This window comes from Strix aluco, chromosome 6, assembly GCF_031877795.1.
Source record: "Strix aluco isolate bStrAlu1 chromosome 6, bStrAlu1.hap1, whole genome shotgun sequence".
NCBI lineage: Eukaryota > Metazoa > Chordata > Aves > Strigiformes > Strigidae > Strix > Strix aluco.
The window spans coordinates 39625108-39646101 of record NC_133936.1 but is presented as its reverse complement, the minus strand read 5'-3'; the positions used below and the strand labels follow the sequence as shown (position 1 = coordinate 39646101).

The window sequence follows — 20994 nt, the reverse complement described above, 5'->3', positions numbered from 1 at the left end:
CCACCGCCCCGCGCAGCTCCGCAGGTGCGGAGTCGGGGGGGGGGGTGGCGCAGGGCGGGGCGGTCCCGCACGGCGCCGGCCCCCGCCCGCCGCCCGCCCCCTCGCTCCGTCCCGCCGCTCCTCCTCCCTCCTCCTCCTCCTCCCGCTCGCGCTCCCTCCGCTCTGCTCCGCGCCGCTCCGCGCGTGCTGGCGGCGCAGCGCCCCGCGGCCGGCAGCGGCGGCCGCCCCGTCGGCGCCGCGGCGCGCCCGCGGAGGGGCGGCGCTGGGGGCGGCGGCTCGGCGGCGGCAACTTTTGGGAGCCGGTGGCGGCGGCAGCGCGGAGGCTGCGCGGGGGATGGCGGCGGCGGCGGCGGCGAGGCGGAGGCGCTGAGGCAGCGGCGGCGCGATGCCGGCGGCGGCCGGGGGGCTGCTGTGGTGGAGCTGCTGCGTGCTGGCGGCGGCGGCCGGGGCCCCGCGGGCCGCCGCGGCGGCGCAGGCAGGTGGGTGAGCGGCCCGGTGCGCGGTGAGGGGCGGAGAGGAGGGTGGCGGGGCCGGCGGAGCGGCGCCCTCCCGCCAACTTCTCGGCGGGGCTGCGGGGCCCCGTCGCTTGCGCGGGGTGCGGGAGTTTGTTCGGGTCCCGCGGAGAGGAGGCGGCGGCCAGAGGGCGACAAGCCCTTGCGGGAGCCGCCGCACGGTGGAGCGGAGCCGGCGGCCGCGGATCTTCCGCGCGGCCCGCCGTGGCGACACCGGCTTACTTTATTTATTTTTTTATTCATTATCGCTCGAGATGATAGCGTGTTCCGGGCTGGGGGGATGCCTCGGAGCCCCCCGCAAAGATCCGCCCTTCCCCGGCGGCGGCTCTCGGGGGTCCCCGCTCTGGCGGCGGCTGCCCGGGGAGGGGAGGGCCGGGGGCCGCCGTCTCCCGCCACAGCCCCGGCCGGGCACCGTGTCCCCGCCGCCGGTGGCCGCGCAGGTGCCGCTGCCGCCCCGACGGGGCTGCGCGCTCCGGCGGAACTTCGCGCTGCGCCGGGCGGGTGGGGAGAGGCTTTCCTCCCCCCAGCCCGTCCATCGGCGCTGTGAGGTGTGTCCAAACACCGCAACGTAAACACGGGTCCGAGGGGGTTTGTGCAGGGGGGAGAGCGAGTAGGCGGCTTGGAAGTTAAAGCCAGAAAAGGAGCGTTTTCCTCCCGCAGGGTCTGCCCCGTTTTTTTAACTTTCTGGAGGGAAACTTGCAGCGTTGGCTTGATTTTTTTCTTTTTTTTTTTTCTTTTAAATTTCCCCCCCCCCCCGTTTTTCCTTTGGCATCGAAGCAGCGCTCTCCGCCGCTGTCATGCGGGGCTGTGCCGGTGTAGTCTCCCGGGGAGGGCACCGGGATCGTCTCCCGCTGTCATCGCGCTTCTCGGGAGCCTTTGCTGTGAATAAAACATTAAAAGGAAATCTCTTCAATCTTTGTAACTTCCCCCCCCCCCCCCCCCCCCTCCCCGGTGATGCAAAATTTATGATGTTTGGGCGGTATTGGTGCAACAGCTCCTCATTCTCACAATTCAGTTTATATTTTGGAGCTTTATGTAACTGAGATGATGATATGTTTGAGAAGTGCAGGAAGCGTGTCCCGGCTTTGCTTGCCTGGTTAGGCGTCGCAGGCAGTTTTGATCTTGGTGCACAGTTTACTTTTTCTGCGTGTGATAGTTCCCTAATCCTTCAGATGGGGAGGGGTGAAACGTTGAGCTGCTGCTGCTGCTTTCCCTGACGTTTTCTTTTCCTGCGGTTTGAGGCGGTAAATCCCAGCTGACGGAGCATTGCATTCCTTGTTTCAGGCTGTGCTTTGCTGTACCTTTTTGCCTGCTTCCTTGTTTACACGCAGCCTGTCTCTTCCCCTGACTTGGGACTTTTCTCTCTCAGACTTTGCCCGTAGCCTGCCCTGCTTTGGGGCAGCAGCCGTCCCCACTGGGCTGCTCCCACGCTCTCCAGCCCTCCTTCCCCACCGCTCGGACGTGGCTGTTGGAGTGGATGATCACAAAGATGCTCCCTTGCTGGATTTAGACCCCAGTGAAAATAAAAGGCATCGGTCCAGGGTTGCTCGCCTGCCTTCCTGCCGCCTCCGGGGAAGCCTCCTGGATCTGTGTAGCAGAAAAGCCTCTGCGCTCTGCAAAAAAGAAAATCTGTTTGTTTAAAATAACGGGGTTGGAGTGGTAGTTTCTGTTTGGAGGGGCTTGGGTGCTGCTGTAAGGAATAGCAGATAATGATTGACTCTTGCTGCTCACCACTCGCTGAAATAGCGAGGCAGACTGGACAGGTGAGCCTTGATTTGGAAGTGTTTAGGACCCCCCGGAATTTGGGCTCTCCTGGCTTTTGGGGGGCATTAGGATGAGGCTCTGGCTGCCACCTTCATTTTCAGCGTGTCAAGGGAGATGACGGTGCCTTTGCTCGTGCAAGCGAGCTGTTGGCCAAACTTTTGATTTCATTATCCCATGTCTGTTGGTTAAGATGCAAATGCGTGAATACGTTGGGTTTTTCGATTTCTTCTACCTCCATGCTCGGGCATCTAATGTTTGCAGTGCACAGCTCAGCCAGGGTCACGTGAGCTTGGGCTGTTACCTGGAAGCTGTCGAGTCTTTGTTCTGCTTGGAAATAGCTGATAAATTAACTCCTTTTTCTGATATATGGGGATGTTGAGTTGTTAAATAATTGCAGCCAAATTAACTTAGCACTGTTTGGAGTATTTAGCTGCTCTGAGAAATTAATTGTACTTCAGATATTTTTGCAGCTTTTTTTTTGGTGGGTTGTTTTTTTTTTTTTTTTCCAGTGAAGAGCATGTTCAGGCTGATATATGGGCAGGCTTTAATTTCATGTTGCTGCTCCTCTCTGGGCCATGTCAGATGGGACATGCCGCATGCCTTCGGAGAGATGCAGCTCCCCTCCTTTGCAGCAGCCCTCCTTGGCACCTCTCCCGTTTATTCCGCCACGATGTCTATTTGATGGTTAAAATTAGGCTGAGCTTCGAGTGCCTTTGCAAAGGCATGATAAATATTGACTGGGAGTTTCAGCCTGTAGCTGCCATCAGATGACTCAGTCCCTGCAAAGGGGACGTCCCGTCTCGGCCCTTTTACCGAAGGGGAGCAGGCGCTGCTACGGACCCTACGTTCCTCTTGGAAGTCCCGCTCCCCCCACGCGTGTCTGGCTTCAGGGCTGTGCTGTGGGGATCTGAGGGAAGGTCTCTGCATGGTAGCCAGGGCAGGCTGCCACTGTCCCCGCGTGTCCCCTGAGGGCACTGCCAGCCAGCGCTGCTGCAGGGCAGAGGAGACAGGATGGGGTCATCCCCAGGGAGTCTGGGACAGCTTTGGCACGGGGCTGCACCCTGCTGCCCACCTGCGTGCGCCCACCCTCCCTGTATCAGCACCACAGAGTGCCCCAGTGACTTAGCCCCTTTTTTTTTTTTTTTAAAGAGATTGATGTATGTGTGTATGGATTCTGGCACTAAGAGCTGTGCTTGTAATTAATGTGGAAACAGTAATAATAAGGACCTGAAATACATGCCTATGAGTAAACCAAATGAGACTTCTGGCATTAGCAGCTCATGAAAGGAGAAGCCCTTCTCCTGAACCTGTACGGTGGCGAAGCGGGAGGAGCAGCCGGGGAAGCCACGGTGGTTCCCCTGCGAGCGTGGCAGCCAAGGGCCCGACACCCTGCGGGTGCATCGAGCTGAGCTGCGGGGGCTGCTTTGCTCTCCTGACCTTAATTTGTCATGCTGAGTTGTTCTGAAATGTGCCCTCGGTTTTCTAGCGGAGAATTAGCCACAGCCCTTAATTTAACTAAATGTTTTCTTCTAGTTTTCAGGGGATGTTAGAGTTATTTTTATCTTCTTTTTAATTAAGTAGATTTAAGCAAACCACAGCAAGTTTGCTCTCATTGTGCATGAAAGTGCAGCCCGTCATCAAGAGCGTGCACACGTTCAAAGGCTTTATGGAAAAAGATCTTTGTGCAAGTCCCTGCCAGAGCTGGTGAGCTGCTCGGGTGGGTTGTGAGCGTGGGGTGCGATGGGGTGCGATGGGGCGCACGGGGCAGCGTGCCTGCAGCCTTGCTGTGTGAGCATCTCTAGGTGGCAGCAGCCCCCAGGAGCTCCCAGGCAGCAGGACACGAAGCCGGGAGTTGGAGTTGTGATTTCCCAGGCTCTGGTCCTGCTGCTCAGCACCCCTCTCCCGCGCCGGGGAGCAGCTTTTTGGGTGCCTGGAGGAGAAGGGGGAGGGCAGGGAATCGGCCGACCCTGGACTCCTGTCCCCACCTCCCGTGTCCTCGCTTGCAGGATAGGGGAGGTGTAATAACGTGCTGGAAGAGTAACTCACTGTGAAGTGCTTCAAATGAGCAACGAAAGTTGCTCAGGTGACTTCAAGGAGGAGCTAAGGATGAATTGATAATACTCAGAGGTGTTTAAAACTGGGAGCGAATTTCTAGGTTTATATTCTAGAGGACTTAAGCTAGCCAGTAAGTTGGGACCAGAGTGATGACTGGGTACTGAAGGTGAACAAGTTCAATCTAGGAATGAAGTGTACACGTAATAGTATAGTAACTGTTGTGCAAGCTAGGAAAGAAGAAAGTCACTCAGCACCAACTCGGATCAGATGGTCCTTCTAAAATACATGCACTTGCTTAAAAAGACAGTGTAGCCCATAGGGGTGTTTTTTTCTTTTTTTAAATGTTCATTCTGGTCCTCTCAAAATGCAGGTGCTTTGGCATCACAACGACCCCTCTCCTTATTTCTTTAGGCCAGTAAGGGTGAGCTGGTGCGTGGTGGTTGATATGGGACAATATAATGGCTCCCTGGAAGCTTCTGAACTTGCTTTGTGTCCTGCCTGCGCAGATGGGGGTTTAACACTGTGCAGCCAGACAGTTATGCTCTTAAGACTACTTTCTGGTAAGTGATGGCAGCTCTGGAGGAACAGCTAAGCCAGGTCTGCCCCTTTGGACTCGGCCGCTCTCAGTGCGCTGAGGCAATTTTGCTGGGAAAGGAGCGGGGGCTTGTTCCTGGGATTTACTTTTTGCGGTGGCATGGGCGAAGGCAGCAGGAGGTGACTGTGGCTGGGCTGTTTCCTCTGTGTCACACATGTGCTGACAAGTCCTTGGGGTGGGTGACAGGCTCTTGTTTTCACTGACTTAAAGGTTTTCCTTTTGCAAACAAGCGCAGGCTGCTGGTGGATTTTATGTATGCCCACGTAGCTGAAGCTGAATTGTCCCATGGGAGTACTTGAGTCTGCCAGAAAGATTCATCATTTCAGCAACTTTAGTTAATGTTTGTTTAGCGACTTCTTGCTTTGGACGAACAGTTTAAGCCCTGCTCAGTGGCAGCTTCCTTGTGATGAGCTGTGTGTCCATGTGATAAATGGTCTCATTTCTGCCCTGTCCGCTACCTCTGCTGGGCATATGGGCACATGCCAAGCCTCCTGAAGTCTTTGAACAGCTGCTGCTATATATATAGCTTTTTTTTTTTTTTCTTAGCCTGCCAGGGAAACTAGTCCTTCTTCCCACTTTGCATAAAGGGGGATGCAAAGTCCAGGATAGATGAATATTTGCTTGTCGATCAGTGATACCTGAGGGTCTCACACTGGCAGGTGTTTGGAGAGCGAAGTCTGTAATTCAAACTACAGGAGCACATACTAGTCACACTGTAAACTTCTACTGTAAGAATACCAAGAATATAAATACATACAAGGAACAGAAATTCATACTGTAAGAGTATCGAGAAGTATTTTTGTTTTCTAGTGGTAGCTGCTTTTTGTTTCCATGCCTGAAGCCTATAAACTCTAGCTCCTTACAAAGCAGGAGGTGGGAAAATAAACAAATGAGAAAGTAAGCCCCAGACTTTTAGTGGATGCAGTTCTTTTCAGAGCTATAAAAACCATCAGTCATTGTATACTGTTTCTGTAAAGTCCGTTTCAGGGATTTCTAAGATACGCTAATTTCATGGTTTGTTCCTCTTTCTGCTGATGTCTATGCAGCTAGACATAGAGTAACTGAATGGGCATTTATAACTTGATCTTTCTTAATCTTTTCCTAATAAATCAACGTTGCAGCGTGGACTCTTCTCACATGGTGAAATGACTCCTGTATCTCGTCACCAGCCTGGTGTTGAGCTTACAGAAATACAGAGTTTACAGAAATCTTTCAGAAACCTGTCTGAAAGGACACTGGTCTTGGGGACCCACCCGTAGCTGATACCAGAGAGGGGTGAACCCTTCCTCCGCAGCAGTCATGGCTGGTTTCCAGCCGTGCCAGGGTGATGCTGATGCACCCTTGCCTCCAGCAGCATTGACCCACTCCACTGAATGTGGGGAGCCGGTTGTCTCCCTGCCGGTACGTGAGGTGGCACCTACCTGCCGTAAAACTTGGTGCCTCGTTTTTTTGGAGTGTGTACCAAATCATCAGTGCAACCATGAAAGTAAGAAAGTCAGGGAAATGAGGCCTGGCAGGGCTTGGGGAGGACATGGACCCCGAGGCAGAGCTCAGCCCTGTGCTGGTCAGGGGCTGAGCTGCCCCGTGGCAGGCAGGTCTCCATCCCAGGCTGTGCCCCTAGCATGGCTGGGGAGGATGCTGAACTGCAGGACATGCTGCTGACAGGTTTTAAATTCATGTGGGGAGGCTACTGTGGCTGTGCAGGATGTTATCTGACCCTTTGTCCACAGCTGCTTGACTAAACTGTCTAATAAATGTCTATTAAGGGTTGTGATACCTGACCTCTCCTCCCCCCCCCCCCCCCCCCCCCGAGTTTTGTGGCATGATTCATTAAGGAAATGGGTCAAGTCAGAGGGAGGTTGAGGAAAGAAGCTCGCATGCCATAAAAAATAAACCCCTTCTGAACAAAGTGATGTTATGAGTAAGTTAAAAAAGCCCAAAGCTGTGTGAAATGGTGATGCAGACTTGGCTGTAGCATTGCTGGAAGAGGGCACGCTACTCTTGTGTCTGGGGTTGGTGATGATACACTGGTTAAAGCTTTGAAACGTGTCCTTGTCTTACTGACTTTTGGCATGGCTTGACTCCCGCTGCCCCTCTGGGTCTCTCCAAATGGTGCTTCCTCACCTGTTTTCTTAAGAAAATATCTCCTATGGGGCAGGCACCCTGTGCTTGTGCTTGCAGCTCGGTGAGGTGCCCGAGCAGATATTGCAGACCTGCTTGCACGCTTTACGTTTAAGCACGCGCTTCGACAGCTCAGTGTGCAGAGCTGAATGTGTCGGGAAGAGATTTGCGGCAGCGTTTTGCTCACTTGAACCCCAGCGAGCTGCTGAGGACCATCTCCTGTGGACGTAGCTGCTGTGACAGGAGTTGGCACTGACAGGATGGAGCTGTTTTGGTGCACAGACAGGAAGAAAAATCATCACACTTAACTTGATACACATCCTAATGTTCAATTTCCATTAATTGAAATTACGTTGAAATATTGAACATTTTAAACATAAAAGTTTATGTACCATGGTTAGTATGCTAATGGAATATTTTAGTAATCTTTTAAGGTTAGCATTGCAGCCAGATGCAACCATAAGCATTTGTTCATAAGAGTTATTTTGCTTTAACCCCTTTTCCAAGAGTGTCCATATACTGGTGATTGTTCATTGGCTGCACTGTGGCTGACATCCAGCTAAGAATTTTTTTTGATCCAATCCACTGTGTGAAGTTGAATTGTGGATATTTTTGCCCATTATCTTTGGCGGTAAAAATGTATATATCTAAATTTAAATTGCTGTTTGCTGAGGATATGTGACAGTATTTAGAATTAAGTATTATTTTATTATCTCTTTGAAAGGATAAAAAAAGGCTCATTTATTTCAAGAGATATTTCTGTAGCATGTAAAAATACCAGTGAAGTAGCTAATGTTTTCCAGTTGTTGTTGACTTCAAATTTAGCAACCATTGTCCCTGTTGATATATTTGATGCTCTAAAAATGTACTTGCCATTAAGTAGGAAGCTGAAGTGATTGGTAGGCAGATAATATTCTTTAGTAGCTATTAATAATGCTCAGAGGACGTACGCATTGGAGTGTATGGAAAAAGCCATGGAATTGTGTAGGAAGGAGGCAAAAAAAATGTATATGGCTGCTTTATTTGAAAGCTGCCTTTATTACTCTATCTGTATGTACCGCAGAGATTGCTGCCTGAATTAGCACATTGTGAGCGGGAGAAACCGATACGCAAACAGAATGGTGTGCAGCTAATTTTGTTTAGCAAATTGAGATCTGATCCCTGCTATTTCACGCCCTCTGTGAGCTGACTCAGTCGCTCGTCGCAGCGTCCCGGTGAAATGCTTGTGGACCCGATTCTGCCGGGGGCTTCAGTGGTGTAAGGCAGGAGTTGTTCTCCCCCAGAGCCAGTGGAGCTCATGGGAACAAGGGAATTAATATCCCATTAAGAGAAAATGGAAATTTTCAAAACAAATGTAAAGCTGTCGCAGATTTTTCTCTCTCCTTTTGTCTGTTCCTTGAGCCAGAGGAGGGCTTTTGTGCTGGCGCTGATGTGTCGGTGCTGATGTGCCCCCAGTTGCTGTGAGTTTCTTCCTGAATTTCGGAGGATTATCTTTGTATCTCAGAGTGTTGAGCTGCTCTTAAAATCACTCATGTTTGGATCCTCTCATGTAACACGTTTAAAACTGCTGCCAGCTCATGCAGCCATGCAGCCCTGGTATCACCCGGGGCTGTACTTTGTATTGGAAAGATCATATTAGAAAAACGCAAAATTATTAGAGTCCATAAATAGTGGCGATAACTTTTACAGTATTCACATCACCCTCGTGCTGCATAACACTGAAGTCCCAGGCTAGATTTGCTTCTAGTGTTGCTTCATGTGTGACTGAAACTTTGTTATATCACAATATAACAAGCAGCTGCTGTGTTGATAATGTGGTGCCTGCAGCACAGGTGTGTGTGGGGGGTCTTTCTGGAGCTGCTGGCAACTGTAGTGATGCTTTACATTTTCTGTGGCTCAGTCTAACTTCTCAGAAAAGAAACAATCAGGTCTGTGCTGAATGTTTCTGTCTGCCCAAGGGTTTCGGTGTGTAGCTCAAACCTTTAATAAAATAGCTTCTTGAAGAGCCTTTTATTAGCATTTACTTTCTTGTAGTAACTAAAGATTGGGGACAGGAGAATGCTTTTTTGTTTTTCTTCTTTTGTTGGAAGATTTACAAATAGATTCATGCAGTGTTATTGGTCGCAAATTTCTTCCTGTTAATTTTATCTCAAGATCTTGGAGTCATAAGAATCTCAGTCGTTGCATAAAGAAGAAAAAGCATCTTTAGCTGCTCTGCGTGCAGAGAAAAGTTAAAACCCCTGTAGCTTAAGAAACGGGGGGGGGAAGTCCAAGAATTGTTTTTATAAGTCATGGTTTTTAACTCATTTGTAAGATTTTATGCAGGGATTGGTTGACTTATGGTTTTGCAATGTCTGGCAAATATTTCTGGTGACTTTGGAGATGGAAACATGGGTTTATTAAGACTCATAATAGCTCTAGTCCAATTGCTGCCATGACATGTGGTTAAGACATTAAAATATATGGGTTATGCCTCATGCTACAGTAGAGCAATTACCAGGTAGGTGTCCTCTGATACTGAAAAAGGATCTTGCCAAACTTTTGCTGTCAACTTGAATAATCTCAGTCTCGCTGAAGGCCCACAGAAATGAGAAAAAAGCATTGTGAATAGTAGCTTTCTCCAAGTAAAGGCCATACGAGGGTGCGTGACTTCTGTAGGTCCTGTCTGTCCCAGATGGATCCTGTCTATTTGGGCAGAAAGCTTCTGCTCCAAACATTATGTACCCCATGCTTTTCCTGGGTTAAAAGTCTCTGAATTGTTCTAGGCTGTGGGAGAATTGCTGTGATATTTGTTTCCATTTGGGTTTTTGGGTCTAGCCCAACTGTTTTTTTTGCAGTGATACAATAAAATGATATCAACTACAAGTACCTTTGTGACATCAGTGTTTGTCAGAGCATCCTTTTTCACTCACTGATGACTGGGCCCTTCTTCCAACAGGGAGCTTTGGCTAGGGTAGGGTAGCCCCTGTTTAGATTTGTTTGTGTTGCCTTCTGGGGCCAATAAAAGGCTTTTATTGTTTGTCCTGAGCCTTAATGATGTCAGTGTCTCCCCCAGGGCATGGTTGGTGTTTAAACACTTTACTGAGGCAGTGCTGCTTTGGGTTTTTGGAGGATGGAGCACTCGAGCAATGCCAGGCGAGGAGGAGGGATGCATTGCTGCCTGGGTTGTTGCTCCTTGATTTGGATGGTGCTGATGTGAGCCGAAGTGACAGGTTTTTTTTGGGATCCCAGCTAACTCTTGCAGAACATGTTTAAGATCACCAAAGCTGCTCTTAGTTGTATTTCTTAAACCAGTTGTTGATTAAATTCTTTGAGAACTCATATGAATTGGAGCATGCCTGCGTTTCTAGGAATATCTGGAATAAACCCCCTGTTTATCTGGTGGCACAGGCTCAGAGCCTTATTTTGCCAGGTAAAATAAGGCTTTCCTTGGGAGTCAACAGTATGAGGTGGTGGAACAGGATTGCTTCTCAGATCACACAAACCTGACTTAGTAATATTGAGAAGGGTGTATCTGGGCACCAAGTAATATAGGGCCTTAGTGGCATGTGGAGATGTGATAGAAATAAACATAAGCAGCAGGTACCAAAGTACCAGGGAAGGCTGGGGAGAGGAGCAAGTGCTACCTCAAATCGTCTTTGTGGTCTAAGTATAGGTGTAATGGATGAAATACAGGCTTTGAGGGCATTGGAGTTGCTTTTCCCCAGGTCTCTGCAAATGTACGTATGGCTCAGGGACTGTGATATTGGGTCTCTCCACTGACATGCACCCTGAGGGAGCTGGCAGTTACTACCTCAGCAATAGTCTTTGTTTTTAACACTCCATTTCTTTTCCACCAAGTTTGGGTTTCCAACAATATGATTACTTATGGATTTGTAAGTCAGAAATAGCTTGGTAATTGCTATATTGCTTTGCCTGCAATAGCAACAAGCAACTTAAATTTAATGCATCTTCCACACAGAAAATTGATGTTTGGCCAAAACTCGAGGACTCTGACAGTTAATCTTAAAGAGCTTTTGGTTGACATGTAAAATAGAGACTTCTGGATGACATTCACAGGAAAATTGACGGTCTTTAGGATTATTCCATAAAAGAAAAATACTCCTTACGATTGGCTGAAAATACTTGAGGGTGATTGAGTTTATGTGGAAACCTCTACTTTAGAGGTCAGTAGTGTGAAGGCCTGGGACGTTAAACGCTTGGATCGCGTGCAAAAAACCTGTGCCACCTCATAATTCAGAGCCTGAATTTTGCTTGATGTTCAGGGTTTGTCTGATAAAACCACACTTAAGAGCTGCTGACAGGCTTGCTAATAGTAGGTTTCTTTTAACGCGCTTTGATTTCTCCTCCCTAGAATACAACCTAAGCAGCAAGAATGCCCCAGAACAAGTCTTCCTCTGAAAAAATTACAGTAAGGACCTTGCCAGTGTTTCTGATTAAGATATCTGGCATGTTTGTACAGATATGTGTGCCTACGCTTATTATGTATTTCGCTGTCAATCGTAATTTAAAGGACTAGAAGTTTCAGCAAGGAAACTTGTGCCTCAGTTTGGTGGGCATGTGCTGCTTTACACCAGGGCTACATGGTGCTCTTCTTGGGAAGACACACATTTCATGTTTTGTCAATATTTGGTTTTGAGTCAATATTTATTAAATACAGCGCTTGTATTCAACAGAAAATGTAAGACCCAATTTCAAAATTAGGCCCACACAATTATGCAATCAGGTAATCGTGCGTGTAATTGCTTGTACAAATGGTCAGTTAGATGTGTAACTGTCCATTTGCATGCAAAATTAACCAGTTTTGCAAATTGGGCTTTGAATAATCATGGTAGAAAACACAGCTTTCTATTGATGGCTGCGTTGTGTTGCACCTTCCCCTTCCACTGGTGTTCTCCCTTTATGAGCCTTGTGCATTTTGTCTTCACTTAAACATTAGTAACAAGCCACTGGAAGTGAAGGAAAAAGTGTTTTTTTCCCTCTGAAACTCAACATGTGTTGGTACACTTTCAATGGGTAAAAAGTGGTAAGTGTCTGATGAAATGCTCCCGAAATACAGATTGCAGCACAGTAGTTCATTACTGTGCAAAAGGCGGGCTAGAGGCTTTGCCCAGTTGGTACGGAGAAGCACTGGGTAAATAAAATACAGAAAACTGAAAGCTACTTGCAGCTGTGTGGAGGTGTTTAGTGAGCAGGCGGCAGGTTGAACTGTAAAGCTGTGGATGCTCTTTCAGCTGCAGGTGAGCCAGCACAGAAGGTGCTTTTCTGTTCAGCCATCAGCAGTTTGTCGTTGCCTCCTGCTAGGGATAGTCCTGTCCCCCATGGTCGCAAAGTGTGATTCCTATATTACTCATACAATGGATTTTAATAACGTTGAAGCTGAGGTTGGTAATGTTGTTGGTGTAATGCATGCAAGCAGAGCAGTGGGGAGGAGTATGGTGGGTAGCCCATGTGCCAAAGGCTTACTAATTTAAAGCCGAAGATGGGGAAAAAAAAAAGATGTGATGCTGAGGAGTGATGTGACATACCCGCCCTTGTACAAGTCGGGGGCTAAGCCAAAATCATCATTGGGCTCTCCTGAGTAAGACTAGTGCGTTTGGGTTTTGCTTTCGCTGTGGCTTTGTGCTCTGGGTCTGTGACAGTTGTTGAAAGAGCTGTAAAGAGTATGTGCGTGTTACACCTGTGCGTGTGTACTGAATTTAAGATCTATTAACATGCATGCAACCTCATTGCTCTGGAATTAGCTGTTTTGAAAACATGTAATATGATGCTTTTGCAATGGCAAAAGCAATTGTTTGCTTTCTATATTTATATATATATTTACACATATGCACACATATACTTTAGAGGTGGTTTTTTTGCTTTGTCTTTGTCTGGTGTGCTGCCAAAATATCTCTTTTTCAATGAAAACATTCAAAGCCATAGCTGAAGAAATACTTGCAATCACCACTTTGCAGTTAGTACAAGCTCTTGTTCATCTGGCGTGGTCCTTGGGTGCTCACACGAGCAAGGTTTTTTTGTCTCTCTATGGCTGTGGCCGTGCTGTGTTTTAGGAAAAGGAGAATTAATGTCATCTCCAAAAAACCCCATAATAATTGTGTAACTAGCTTGTTTGTAGGCTCTAACCCTCAGAGATGGTGATTTTCAGAATTGGTACTGCTTCCAAGGAGGGAGTACTTGTTTAGGCTTTTAGAGAAAGGCGTGTGCTTACACATCTTTCCAGACGGATGAAGGAAATAATGTCCAGATTGTTCCCACAGAGTGGGAGCCACGTTCTTATCCAAGGCATCACCCAACTTCACCGTGCTTCCCTGTGCAAATCTGTAGAGCATGTGCCTATTTTAGGGGCAGTTTCTCATCTGTGAGAAGGCATATTTGGCAGAAATTTTCAGGATTTGTTGTCTGGGACCCCAGAGTTTTGAAACTCTAAACAGAAGCCACAGGCTAGCAAAGCCTTTAAGCCTGACCTGGGGCAGTGGGGTGAGCACAGGTGGGGATTATAAATATGTCTTTTAGAAAGCACTTTGGAGTTTTTCCTTGCAGCTTCAACAGCAGCTGTGCCCCTGTGCTGGCCTGTGGCAGGATGGGTGCTCTTGTGCAAAGTGCCCATGGCTCCTGCATAGGGGAGTTGAGAAGCAAAAGCAGTTTCTCATGTGTACTTCCTCATTAAAACCCAACCCTTTGAGCCCAAACCCCCTGACTTTCCCTGAGAACCAGCTGTCTTGAGTAGTTACTGCACATCAGATCTGTGTTCTGTGCTTTCTAGCACTGTATTGTCCAGGCGTGGATGCAGCTTCCCTTTTTTTGGCGTGCTTTTGCCGCTGTGCAGGAGAGGGGCTGAGCCCTGCCTGGTACCTCTGCTGCTGCGGTGCTTCCTCCCAGTGAGGGATTTTCCACACGGAGTCACCCAGTGCACACGCGGGATGGATGCTTTGACTGGAGGGCCAAGTGGCACCCTGGTTTCACGCTGGGTTGTCTTCCCAAAGCAATGGTATGCTGAGCCCGGGAGGGATTAAGCAGGAGCATATTAAGGTCACTTTTTATTTCTGAGCGAGAGGTTTATGTCCTCTGTGCATATTAATTTCCCAGCTTGGGACACGGTAGAAAGGAAAGCAAATAAGAGTCCAAGTGTGTTGGGTAGCCTTGGCAATTGAACTGGAAGAGCGAGCTCAGACTAACAAGCTGCTTTTCCCTTGCACGCTGCATTAGCATGACTGCTGTAAAAACCGTGGAAAGATCCAAGCCTGAATCTCCAAAATGACCAATGCTGTATTTTCTTTTTGTTTATGCCTGTATGGCATTTAATTCATTTTGGCTGGTATTTGTGGGAGGTTAAGGGGAGGAAGAACAGTGAGTTGCAGGTTGCTGTATGCAAAATTTACATCTTTCATGTCTTCCATGCATATAATGCAGAACTTGCAAAACTCTTCATCATGCCTTCCCAATAGCTTTGAGGATTACACATCCACAGAGGGTGAAGAAGATGGCATCAGGAAAAGTACAGTTTGTAGTTGAGCTCCAGCCAAAAATACAGGTGAAGGGTTGCCCCTGAACTGATGTTTGAACAACGCAGCTGGGAGCAGTGTCAGAGTATGTGAGGCTTCTTGAGCTCTGTCTTGGCCCACTTTGATAAACTAAAAATCCTTTGACATTTTTCAGGATGTGTAGACAGTCCTTCCAAATTCCAGTGCAGGTGATTTGTGTTTTCATTACTCTTCTGTGTAGAGCTCCATCAGCCTCCTGCCTTTGGGGAGGATGGGACCTTGGTAGGGAATTTGTGGGCAGGAGCTGGTGGCCCCTTAGCAGTTGCTGTGGGGTTGGTGTTGCTGCGCCTCTTGGAGCATTTAGACGTTGCTGGAAAGGCTTTTGCAGCCGTTGGTGACCATCAGCTCTCCTTTCTGCTGTTGACACCCTGAGGACTCGGAAATACGGTCTTGAAGACTTGAAAGCTCTCCAAAGGCATGAATTTCTGGTCTGTGGTCTCAGCTCAGGCTCATGTGATGGACAGCCTTTTGAGTAAATGCATAAATCCATAAAGTGTTTTGGGATAGGAAAGGATTAAAAAATACACTGCATGAATTACAATACTAATTATATTATCTGCAGAAGAGCTAATAGTTATCCTTGCTCCATAGCAACTGCTGCTCTGTTACAGATACTGCTGCGAGAAAATGCAGATGAAAGGGTTAAAGTGTGTTATCCAGTGATAATGGATATACAGGAGGACACAGGAATGATCTCTTCTGAGTGTGTATTGGTCCCGTGGGTGAGAGTTGGCTGTGTGACTTCCAAGCGCTGTGGGGTCTGCAGGTTGTCAGGCTTGACCCCATGGGGCCGGTGAAAGCCAGCCCCATGGGAAGCTTGTGGAAGCCTTTTTGCATTCATGTTTGGGTCACTTTGCCTTCTCCCGAGTCACAGCTGCAACTTCCACAGCCTTTGGTACAGACTTGCTTATCTCTTAATCTGGCTGTGAAATAATATATTAGAGGTGAATTAAAAGATCTTTTTATTAAGGCAGTTCTGGCTTACTTTAAGCAACCTAAAAATAGGCTGTGGATATTCTTGATTTTCAGAGGCATTAGCCTACCTTTAAAAAACAAGTAAGGAATGTGGTATTTTATACACAGCTTTCGGCGCTGTATGAAAAAAAGCAGGCTACAAAGCACAGTGCAGGAAAATTGATTTATCATCAATTTATTGCTTGGAGCTCTAGGCAAACTCATCTCAAGACAGAACAGAGATCTATAAAATCTTTTCATCTGAAACTATGAATTAAATTGGGAGGAACTGCTGATGAGAGATCAGAACCAACCCTTAAACCAGACAGCCTTTCGGGAATGGGTCTCCTGCTGCAGCAAGGGAAGTTGGAGGGATGATGCTGATTTACACCAGCCGAGGATGTGGAGCTTAATTTCTTACTACTCTATTTCTTTTCTTACTGTGAGTCTGGCTTATGCAGGAGCAAGCCTACAATACTCCCCCTGTTCTCCCCCCCCCCCCTTAATTTCAGTATAAATTTATCTTCATCGGCACATTTTGTTAATTTTGCAGTTTCTTTTCCTGATGTGTACTCTTTTTTCTTCTATTGTGTGTGTGTATTCTTAAACTCCTAACAGGGTAACTTGCCTTTTTCAGCAGGAAGCCGCTGAAAACAAGCTGATGCATCTCTGTTGTCAGATCGCTATATAAATAAATAAAACCTGTTCATATATTCCCTTCAAAGACACAAGTGAGGCAATGCTAAAGAACTCTCCCACTTTTTTTTTTTTGCGATGGGGGGGAGAAGCTGTATTATGTCAGCGACCTGTAATAAATAGCACTGCAATGAGAAGCGACAGCCTCATTCACCTTGCATCCATGCAGAAATAACTAAGCTCTCTTCCCATGCCTTGGAGGGAAAAAAAAAAAGGAGAAAGAAGGGAATTAAAGAAAAGAATTGACCTTGGCTTGCAGTCGCTGCCGTACTACCAGGGAACAGTCTACCAGCAAGAGATTGAAGTTTTGCTGGCTATTCTTGCAGGCGGCGTATTGCCTGTGTTACTGCAAGCTATTCAGCCCAGAGTGCATGAAGTACGGTCCGTGTCTTTCTCTTGCTGCCTGAAAGTGTAGTTAGCTGAACTTTTAATTGGCAAAAGACAGAGGTTTGGAAGGCTTAAATATTTTAATGGAAAAAAAGGAAAGAAAGAAAGTTTTATACAATAATGAGGCGCAGTGTAGTCAGACTGCTTCTCTGCAATCTGTTATTTTTTTTATGTCCTTGATTTGTCACGGTTTATTATGAAGTTAAGGTAGTTTGGAGGCTTTCTTGAAATTAAGGTAGATATCAAATTAAAGGGGGAAAAAGTAAAAGGCCTATAAGATCTGGTGAAAGACAGACTGATGGAAATGTACTTTTGTACATATTTCTGTTTGTAACACTTTCTGTTAAATCTGTGGATGGTTTTCTTTATTGCTTTCTTATTGTGGTATTTGATTTTTGAAGTTTGCAAGAGGCATTGAAAAAAAAAATTTACTTTGTTAGGGTTAATATGAGATGGTTTTATACCAGCAGGTGCCTTCCCTTTTCCCTGTGCTGACTCTCCATCTCTTCCTCTCTTTGCTGGGATAGCAAGCATGTTTTGGGGGGTTGGGAATGGGGAGACAGAAGGAGAAGAAACACCAGCACTGTTGCTTTCACATTTCCCCTTGGTCCCCTGTGGACCAGACCCCGTGGCCTCACAAGCTCTGCTGGCTTTGGGATCCTGCAGGTCTGGATCTGCACCCCCCTGCTCCACTGCTCCACTGCATGGGACGTCACCCCCCTGCTCCACTGCATGGGACGTCACAGGCACCCCACGTCCCCCCTTTTGGTAACTTTCAGTGGGAGCTGCTAATCCCCCAGTAATAGCCCAGCACTTGCTGTGGTATCCAGCAAGTTGGGATGACTAAACTCCTCCTTTGGTTTGCCTGGGAAAGGCGAATGGCAGCTGTCATATTGTTTTAGCATCAGGTTACTTCTGAGCGCAGTGCCGGTGTTATTTTTAGTGTGTGTGTGTCCGCCTGTCTGTTGTCTATATATGACTGCACGGGCGTCTGTTGGAGACAAGGGAGAATAGCTCTTGCCTGCAAAAATGTGGTTTCCCCTGGCAAGGTGAGAAGGGTGGAAGGATGCAGCGGGAAGAGAGCAACAGGGGAAAGAAAACACACAAACTACTGGGTTTTGGTGTTTTTTTTATCATCATCAGCTGGGGTCATCCTGAAGTAAATACAGTTATTGGCCTTGCCCCTTGCTGAGCAGAGGAGGTGTGCCCGCCTGGTGTCCATGAAATTGCACTAGCAGTGTGCCTGGTCAAGGCTCCTCATGGCAAGAAAATGCAGGTTTTGCAGCAGGAAAGCCTGGCTTCCCACTGCTGGGAAAGGCTCTGATCCCTGACAGCTTGTTTGAAGTGATAGATAAGCACATCCCATCAGTGGCTGCATCCCTCTGAAGTGCATCCTTTTCACTTAGCAGTGCCACTTCCCCAAAACCCACACTAAAACCTCTGGGGTTTAGCATGTGCTGCCCAGGCTCATCCTTTCCCACCGGTGCGGAGCAGAGATGCTCCACGGGAGTTGTTGGCACCTTCCCAAACTTCACCGGGGCAGAGTAGCAGCATGGGATGGTCCGGCAAAAAGCTGAGGAGTGGGGTGCGAGGCGTGCTGGTGGCACGACCAAAGGGGGAGGCTTTGGGACGGAAATGCCAGGAGGAGAATGAGAGTCCTTAGTGAAGTCTCAATATGAGTAGAGTAGGACGCTTAACCCTTTCTTCTCGTGTTTTCCCAGATCCAGGGGATGGGAAGATGTGCAGTAAAAGCACTTTTCCCCCTGCTTCTATTTCTTGGTGAGATAAAATTTTCTTGCAGCAGTTTCTTTATTATGAATTTGTTTGATATTCAGTCTATAGGCAGTAAAAATAATGAAGCCATTTAGTATTCCTGGGGATGCCATGTGTACTTCTGAAAGTATTTTATTATGGTTCAGTATTAGCTAATGGACGCTTACAATAAACTGTTATCACTTGGGTTGCATCGCTTTTCTTTCCACTGAGTATTTTTCTTCTTTAACATAGAGTACCATGCTGTTTTAGTTCATATGACACTTAAAACATCATGTGGCGGCAGTTTACAGAGAAAGAAGGATAAACACATGTGTGCTACTGGAGTGATTCTGCCTGCTAGCTGTTCCATCTCCATAACTGATTTGGGTGGGGAGGTGGTCTTCACTCTCCATCCTGCCTTGGGGCCTGGAAGGATGTTGCCTGTGTTGACCTGAACTCATCTGGATGTGAAGATGAGTATTTGTCTGTCCTTGGCTTTGCAGCTGGCTCTGGTGGGCAACCTGTCTGGGTAGCTCTTCTCTTCTGCCTAGTTAGACCTGTGGTAACTTCAGCATCACTGGGGTTGGGGCAGAATTGCAAAGATTTGGAGCACTTGAACAGATGCAACACTCTTTGCAAACATCCAGAATCTACTTTCTAAAAGAACCTGGCTGAAAATGAGTAGAAGAGGTTCTTTACCCCTGCCTTTTTTTTTTCTTTCTTCTATATAGTGTTTTGGCAGGTCAAAACACTTGTTTTGTTATCTAACTCCATTTTCCAGTGTTTCATTGTTAGATGCTTGTTAATTAACGCTTAATGACTGGGTTATGATGGAACTAAGGGAGTCTTATCTGAAGGCAAAGCAATTGGCAAATGGATTCATTATGATCACAGCAACTCTAATGAATGTTAAATTAATTCATAATAATGTGACACTTAAAATCTAATGTTAAGCATATTGTTAATAATTACAGATGCACTTTTGCCTTATCTGCTTTTAATATTATTTCTTTTTACTATGTATACTAGAGGGCCAGCTTTCCAGTACCTGTCTTTTTACACTGATAATTCCAGCCTTCTATAGCTGCAAATAGCTTAATTACCTATTTGTCTCTTTCACAATAATTAAATACACGGGCATGAAAACTAGGAAGTTGATGTAAATGTATATAATTTATTATGGAGATTCTGTAACTGCGGGTTGTTACATAAAAGTGACAGTGTAATTAATGAGGATGGTCTGTTGCTTACCATCTTTCATGGAAGAAAGGGGAGGGGAAAATGTCAAACATTCCCACACTTATGATTAATACAATACCTATCTTTAGTTATTACAGTTATTTTGGAACACAAAGTGATTTATTTTAAATAGAATTATATATTTGATTCTTAGATTTAATAAAAAATGCCTGAAATTAGTTTGACATGCTAAACCTGGTCTGACTCGTCTTGCTTGTATCTGTGGCTTTGCAACCATCTTTACTTTCTTGAATTAATTTTCTTGCTTACCTGGCATTTTAAAAATGGGAACTCTAAAAAAAAAAAAAGAAAATCATTGTTCTAATGTCAGTGAGATACAGTAGTGGCAGGTGGGAGGTGGCAGGCACACGCTGGTAAGGTGAGACAGGGCAGTGTGTCCCATCAAATGCTTTTACTGTTTAAAAATGCCCATTGCACCGTGCCTCAGGATTCAAAGGTGTTTATTAATACTTGCTCCAAAGCGCTTCAGTATTCTTCTTCCCCTGGTCCCAAAGTACTGACAAGGAGGCTATTTGCCATGTAAAAATTTAATGGAGATGTCATGTTTGTGTTTCCTCAGCATTGCTTGCCCTGGCTGCCTGGGACAGGGAGTCTGGAGGATGTTGCTGGGAATGGGGTGGGGGGGGAGCATGAAATTAAAATGTAAGTGGAATTTCGACATGGCTAGAACATGCAAAAAGTTATCAGGGGCCTTAATGTGAATTCAGCACAGTGTTTAGGTTTCAGTGTGTCATCACGGATCTCATGCTTTGCTTTACAACAATTCTGTGTCAATGTGCTTTACAGTTGAATTGACCGTGGTGTTGGGGCATGCCGTGGTCCGGCGGAGGCTGTTGAAGGAGCGGTGTCCCAGCATGATTTCATCTGGCCCAGTAAAATGATTTTTGGCGCAGAAGGCGAGGCCCTTGAGTTGTGCTGCTGTGCCGCAGCCATGCTCTGCCGAGAGCAGCAGGGCTGGGTCTGCTCAGCCTGGCTTGTGCTTTTAAATCCCACCAAGAGCAAAAGGGTGTATTTTTTTTTTTTTTAGAAAGAAGCAAAAAAAGTGAATGTTCATTCTGTTGGAAAATAGTGTTCAATAGTAATTAACTATTTTATTGCACCATTTTATTTCTTTCCCCTCTGCAAGGAGTGCATTACGGCTGTTTTTGCAGAGCCATGGGAGGTGCAGCAGTGCTGCCTTCTGCTCCCACCACTCCCAGCCCCCTTTTTGGGCTTCAGCAGCAAAACCTCTGCCAGAAAGGTGGATGTGAATTCCCTTGAGTTACAACTGCTGCGAGGCAGCGCATTGAAGGGCTGTTTCTATTTTATCTTCTTTTTTCCCCTCCTGCAAAGAGCGTCGTGGAAGCGAGAA

The 20994-nt window shown here is 46.9% G+C and overlaps 1 protein-coding gene across 9 annotated transcripts in view; it reads left to right on the top strand.

Moving 5' to 3' along the window:
- Positions 1-346: 346 nt before the first annotated feature.
- Positions 347-20994, top strand: part of ERBB4 (erb-b2 receptor tyrosine kinase 4) — a 644720-nt gene continuing 624072 nt past the window's right edge. For all 9 annotated transcript variants that reach the window (XM_074829732.1, XM_074829729.1, XM_074829726.1 and 6 more), the window contains exon 1: positions 347-479. In XM_074829732.1, the coding sequence (XP_074685833.1) occupies positions 386-479 (94 nt within the window). In that variant the 5' untranslated portion in view covers positions 347-385. The remainder of the gene's footprint in view (positions 480-20994) is intronic.